Source organism: Glossina fuscipes, unplaced genomic scaffold, assembly GCF_014805625.2.
Source record: "Glossina fuscipes isolate IAEA_lab_2018 unplaced genomic scaffold, Yale_Gfus_2 114, whole genome shotgun sequence".
Classification (NCBI taxonomy): Eukaryota; Metazoa; Arthropoda; class Insecta; order Diptera; family Glossinidae; genus Glossina; species Glossina fuscipes.
This window is the reverse complement of record NW_023998457.1, coordinates 3,759,212-3,766,437: the sequence shown is the minus strand read 5'-3', so window position 1 is coordinate 3,766,437 and position 7,226 is coordinate 3,759,212. Positions and strand designations below refer to the sequence as shown.

Here is a 7,226-nt window from a genome sequence, read left to right as displayed (position 1 = left end):
TATAATATTTTTGCTGAAGTATATCGCGTCTGTACGTGAATACGCAGCCAAAATAATTTGCAAATATCTTGAAATACTTGTTTTATTCGCATTGAGGTTATGTCCGATGAAGCTTTATATGCTTTCTTTGTGATATTTCTAATAAAATTGGTTGTTTTTATGCAAAAACCCAATAGAAACACAAGTAAAAACACTGTAGTGGGACACGGCCCACTATTAAACATTCTACACTACTTCACTTAATACAGTTACTCATATAACGGGTTTTCAAAATAAGCTATTATGTGGGAAATGGTCGAAGAAGTAGTTGGATCCGAATGGTTTCCAATATCGTTTGTTTTTTGCCCAACACATATACCGAATTACATCAAAATATCTTAAAAGTTGCGTACTTGTAGATTGAACAAAAGAAAGCAAGTCAACAAAACGGTCCGACGGACAGACAAGCATAGATCGATTTAGAATCATTTTCGATTTAATAAAAGGTCGATTCCTCTGCGTATTGTACGCATCTACACAAACTAGACATAGGCATACACCGCATGTGAAATAGGGTATAAAAGAAGACAAACTTAAAAAACTGCTTAGCAGCTGATTAATTAATGTTGAGGTTATGTTGAATTTCTATAGTGTTCAAAAAGCCGATTTCAGCCAACTAATGCGTTAATACTTCAATCAAAAGATGTTTACTGTAAAGTCAAAAAAACTCTTCCGTCATTAAATCTACACATGATCCTTAAAATATTATTCAGCAATTCTCTGGGCTGGCATCACATCTTTAGAACGTGTCAAGCCTCAAGCGGTGGCAAAAATTGCATCGATTGATCTACATATAAATACGGTATTTTCCAGACTTGAACGCTGGCGATCGCTTGCCTCACAAAGTATGCTTCCAGAAAAGATTTGAATAAAATGATGAAATTATTGTTAGAGTGTGTTTTGAGGATCCTGATGAAGAACGAGATGTTAAAGAAGTATTAGACTTAATTTTTTCCTACTTATCCCCGGAAATTATTGACCGATCACATGAGTCACAGTTTCATCAGGTATCAGCTGAGAAGCATGAGCATCTCCGATACCGTTTCATCCAGATTCTGTCAAGAGACGAGCAAGAAACATCTCCCCATATCCTATCCTATATCGTTTTCGAATATCAAAAAAAAAAGAGGAAAGACAAGTTCTTTATTTTCGTAATCTAATTAATTTTCGCATAGGCCAGGAATTCCTTAAAAGTTTAGCATTAATTTCAGCTTTCACTCAATGTGCAGTACTTTACATATTTACCACTTGTGCGAGTTGGAAAAACAATTGCGAACATCTGTTGGAATTTTCGCACGTAGTTATGTATAAACGCCGTATATGTATATATATGTATATATATATAAAAGAAATGCCTTTTATTTCTATGGAAATTTATACACAGCGTTTATTTTAATGAAAGAACAGTATATTTTAAAGTTATTTTAATTAACTCACAACCACACAATTCCGTTATTTTAAAATTTCTTATTTTACTTCCCAAAGAGTATTTTTTACAATAGAATATATATATACATATATATATATATATTATAAATATTTGCTAAAAGTACAAATAGTTAGAATTGAAAGCAAAGAATAAGAAGGAAAAGAAGAAGAAAACAATTAAAAATACACCATAGTAGACTACGGACCACTATTAAATATTTACAGTTATTCATATAATGACTTTACAACACTAGGGTATACGGAAATTGGTTTGATCCGAACCGAAAAGCACATCAATGTACCAAAAATCATTAAAATCGTTCTGTTGAGCACAAGAAATCTGGACAGGCAAGCGGACAGACATGCTTAAATTAATGTAGAAAGTGATATTGTCGATCTATCTCAAGTTCTTTTGGATGTTACATACATCCGCACAAAATTAATATGCCCTTGCACCCTTGCACAAGTCGTGTACGCATATAAAAATTGTAAATCTTCATAAACTGATTAACAAAAAAAAAAAAAAAAAAAAAAATTTTTTATATACCAATGCATGAAATCTAAAATTAAAATTGTTTTCTTTTCACCGAAAAAGAAAAACAAAACAAAAAAAAATACATTAACTTTGAACGGGAAACCGCATACGTTAAACTTGATGTATTCCTTGTACATTAAAAATGCACGATGCGTGCTTTATGGGCCAACAAGAACAACAAAAACAAATAATAATGCGTGCTAAACACGACAAACGGAAGTTGAATACGAATGCACGATATTTTATATATTTATGTAAAAAAGCATATAAGCATTATAATGTCCATATATGTATGTAAATGTTGTAAAATAAAATTTTAATTATGTTTTTTCTTCGAGTTGAAAATATCAGCGATATATTTGTCTAATTCATAACTTTTATACTTTCTCTCTCTCTCTGTCTCTCTCTCTCTCTCTAACATTGCAGATTGCATCCATACATTTGAACACGGAAAGCAAATATTTATTAAAAAAAAAGAAAAAAAAAAAAAACAAGCAACATTATAAAAATAATAAGAAAAAGTTAATTCAAAACATCGCAACGTTGAAGATAGGAATGTCCCATGATAGAAAAATGTTGGATCGTGAAGCTGTACGCTCTGTTATACAACAATGGAATGCAAATCGTTTAGATTTGTTTGCCCTCTCCGAACCAGATGAGGTAAGTTTGATGCAAATAATTGAAATTCATTATCACTTCAATTTCAATTTCATTTCAGAATCTACTATTCCATGGTGTTATGCGTTTTTATTTTCAAGATGCCGGTCAAAAGGTTGCCACCAAATGTATACGTGTTGCCTCAGATGCTACTGTTACAGACGTCATTGGTACGTGTTTAGATATAATTTATGCCTTTAATCATCTTTTATTACAATATTTTTTTACGTGCGCCTCTTATGCTTATTTTGCTTACTATTTTTATATCCATCATCGAACAATGAGAGGTATATTCATTTTGTCAAAACGTTTGCAAAGCCCACAAAGGAAGCATCAGAGACCCCACAATGTACATATATATATTCTTCATCAGCATCGATTTAATCATGTCCGCTTGTGCGTCTGTATTTCTGTCCATTTGTGTAATGTCTGTTGTGAGCATTTCTGGCTTTAAAAATGAAGCTGTCAACTTCAGATTTGGCAGTAACATTGGTAGTTCCTACGCGCAGATTGGTATTGAAAATAGGCCAAATCGGTCAAACGACACGCCTACAGCACCACATATCTTAAGAACACCAATGTTTTTCAAGGGGAATTTTACTTATGACTTATAAACTGTAGGAAATAAATGTACAAAAATTTGAAAACATATTCTATGGGCGACGCTGTAGTACTTGTGTAGGAAAAGGGAAAATATTGACCATGCCTACCCAATATTGTAGTGTATCAAAATTTTATTTTTTCTTCAACGCCTTGATAACACGCAGGAAAAAGCTTCCCCTAAAGTATATAAATTCTTTGTCAGTTTCAAATTTGAAACGCACCTAATCATGTCCGCGGATTCGTCTGTCCATCTGTCTGTTTGCGTAACTTTGTTGTTCTCCCATAAGCGAAAATGAAATTATCGCCTACAAATTTGCAAAACAATTTGGACTTGACCTAGGCTTTTCAACACCACCTGCATCCACTCCGTATTAGAAAGCATGAAATGTAGTTCTTTTACTTCTTTTATTTTTTTTAGGATAACGGTGATGGGTATAAAAGATTCGATCCCGACCGAATTTAATTTTCTTACTTTTTTTTTTTTTTTAAGATACGCTTATTGAGAAATTCCGTCCAGACATGCGCATGCTGTCCGTACCCAATTACGCTTTATATGAAGTTCATGCGAATGGTGAAGAGCGTCGTTTAAATCCGGATGAGAAACCATTATTAGTTCAATTGAATTGGCATATCGATGATCGTGAAGGTAGATTTTTATTAAAGAATATTGATCAAAAAACAACGGTAAGAAACTTAATTCAATTTATATACATATATATATATATTCTTTTTTTTTTCTTCCTAATATTTCTCTTTTAAGCCGATTGAACATAATGATATCAATTTTAAGAGAAAATTATCGAAACGAGAGAAGAAAGAGCAAAAGAAAAAGAATAAATTAGCTAAACTTAATTCAGATGGGACATCGAATGGCCCCTCCCATATACCGGGAGGCGGTACTAATGGTTTACATGGTCATACCAATGGAGCTGAAGGTGAAAATCAAGTCGCTGGCAAACTTTATACGGAATTACCTGAAACTTCATTTACTCGTTCCATTTCGAATCCTGAGGCAGTTATGCGTCGACGGCGTCAGCAAAAATTAGAAAAAAAATTACAACAATTTCGTTCACGAGATGGTGGACCAGATACCGGTGGAACGTTAAAAATATACGGTGAAAGCCTATGTCAAGATGTGCCTTATAAAACCCTGCTATTATCAATACGCGATTGTGCTCAGGCCGTAGTAAGAGAGATGTTAACGAAATATGGTTTAGAGAAAGCGGATCCGTTACACTACTGTTTAGTTCAGGTTTGACATCTTTTAACATCTTATAAAAATTATTTTTGATTTTACTTTTAATTTATCATTTAATTTCTTATAATTTTTTTTTTTTTTTTTTTTAGGTCAATAGCGATGGTTCAGAGTATATATTGGATGATGATGAATGCCCCTTATCAATATTAATGAATCATCCAACCTCGCGAGGTAAGTTCTTTTCTTATTATTTTATTTCTTTAAAAATTGTTTTAATCGATATATATATATATATATAAGAGCTCAACTGAAAGTGAATACCGCAAATTATGTCTTTCTACTTTAAACGAAAATGTAATTTTGCTTTCATTGCATGTTTGTGTTGCCAACAGATTTCATTGACTTAAATGTCATTAGCTTCATGTTTTGTCAATAATAATGACTAAATAATCCTAAAAAAAAAGTATTTTTTATTACGCTTGAGACGAATTTTTTAACATTCAGCAAAACTTAACACGTTAAACCAACGATACACCTTAGATTGCATAGAGTAATGTTTATATTGTATGTAAATTACGAAAACAGAAAGTTAGATTACTGCGAAAATTCGCATTTAGAACAATTCATCCTATACACACCCTGCAACTAGGTGGAGAATGTTTCACTTTATTAAAAAAGGCAGACTAACAATTTGCTGTTTTGAAAAAAACAGAGCCAATAGTCTTTGGTACCAATGCTCATCTTACTTTAGTTGAGGAATCTATTTCTTTAGCATAAGTAAACTATGCTGATAACGATGGTAATAATAAGCTTGGAGCGAATTTCCTTTCATTTGTATGTTATGTAATTGTAAGATGGAACGCAAATTCTCTAAATCGGAAGATATCGCATCGTAGGTATTTTAAATAATCATTTCATTATACAGGGCAACATTTTGTAGGTAACTGCATATATATATTTTGGAAAATGCGGGCGAATGTTGCAGCCGAAAGTGAGCTTTTTTCCTTTCTGAAAACTCTAATAGAAAAAATTAAAAACCCTATACCCTACTCCGCCCTACAGTTATTCATATAACAATGTTTCAAAATAAAGCGTTATGTGGGAAGTGGTCGAAAAGTTGGTCCGATCCTTACTATCACTAACACGTCAGTGCATAAAATTTTATCCAAATATCCAAAAAATTGTGGCCAGTAGTGGGTTAAATAAAAACAGCAAATCGGGCATGCGAACGGACACACTTAATTGAAATCAGAAACCGATTCTGGCTCGATGGGTAAAATAAATGATGGGTCCTTCTGAAGTCCTTCTGTGTAATGGCATAATACACCTTTGTATCACAAGTGATATAGGCTTTATAGATTTATAGAGAATGTAACATTCTGAAAAAAGTTTCGAACTTACAATCTAAGAAAAAAAAGGATGTAGTTGTCAGTTCTTGTTTAATCCTATCCGCGAGAGTAGTGAAGTAAGGAGGACTCTCGACTATTAAATCAGTTGCTTGCGAGTTCAAGTCTCAGTGCGGTAGAATTTGCTTTGATCAAAGCTATAGTGAATGCTCAGTAAGTAACACTTATCAAATGGGCACACGTTCACTGGGCTGTGGCTGTCTCCCTGCCTCTTTCCTTTTCTTCATTCATTTCTGATCACCACCAAGTAACACCAATAAGGTATATCGCTGGAGTTATTTCCTGGATTAAAAAAATTCTATTTTAATCAGTATGAAATTCTATTTTATTGAATATTAGAACCAATATAAAGATTCTAACACCAGTTCCAATCGACGAGCAGGCGAACAGATACGTTTGCAGCGATTCTCCTATTCATGTCATTTAAAAATATAAGTCCTTTAAATGGTATTCGATGCATCTACTTCCTTCCTTTAAAAACATTTCATATATCGGACATGCTCGCTTGGTAGATAAAAAATCAGATTAGCCACGTCCATAATTCTTACGGACAAACGGACAACGGACGAACAAACTTTTTGTACCATTATTTCGGATCGCTTATTTGTTTTATTTATTCGTTAGTTCCAGTCAATTAAATATTTTATCATGTCTCGCTTAAATATTTATTATGAAATATAAAATGAAAAACAGACTTTATTTCAAACCAACATCTAAAAGCAGGCAATAAAATTATTTAGAAATTAAGCAGAAAAGTATGCTTAAAATTATTGTTTAATATCAATTTAATTCTGTGTTATTTCTTTCAGTGTTAAGTTGCCTTTCTCTCTCTTATGCCAAATGTCAAAATATCTCTTTTTTACATTCTCTTCAACTAAAGTTCGCTTATTTAATGCGCAAGCTCTTAACATAAATAAAAAACGGATGCTCAATATTTTTTACAACAGTTTATAATCAGAACATAAATGTTACGGCCTTCAGTTTGCTTTGGTTATAAGGAGTTCGAACTTAGAATAATTTCTTTTATTGGAACAATGATGAATATAAACTTAATGTTTTTAAGCATTAACTATAGGGCAGCACTGCAAATACAATAAATTTTTGAATACAAAAGAACATTTTTTTTTTTTTTAATTTGTTAACGTAAATGTTTGATTTTTTTAGTCAACATTTCATGAACCATTTATTATCTTTTTGACTGTAAAATATTATAAAAGTTTCCTTCTAGTCCTCTTTTATTAAGTACTGGCAAACTGTTTCCAATGTTATTGCCATTAATCTTGATACTCTTGTCGTCGTCGTAAGAGGAAGTGTTTTAATAAACATTTCCATCAAATTTGGCTAAGGATGATAGACTTAA

At 32.4% G+C, this 7,226-nt stretch overlaps 1 protein-coding gene across 4 annotated transcripts in view; it reads left to right on the top strand.

Annotated features, from left to right (window-relative positions):
- Window positions 1-2,428: 2,428 nt before the first annotated feature.
- LOC119639940 (afadin) overlaps window positions 2,429-7,226 on the top strand; it is a 67,401-nt gene continuing 62,603 nt past the window's right edge. For all 4 annotated transcript variants that reach the window (XM_038037685.1, XM_038037684.1, XM_038037683.1 and 1 more), the window contains exons 1-5: window positions 2,429-2,662; window positions 2,721-2,829; window positions 3,753-3,946; window positions 4,023-4,514; window positions 4,610-4,691. In XM_038037685.1, the coding sequence (XP_037893613.1) occupies window positions 2,558-2,662; window positions 2,721-2,829; window positions 3,753-3,946; window positions 4,023-4,514; window positions 4,610-4,691 (982 nt within the window). In that variant the 5' untranslated portion in view covers window positions 2,429-2,557. The remainder of the gene's footprint in view (window positions 2,663-2,720; window positions 2,830-3,752; window positions 3,947-4,022; window positions 4,515-4,609; window positions 4,692-7,226) is intronic.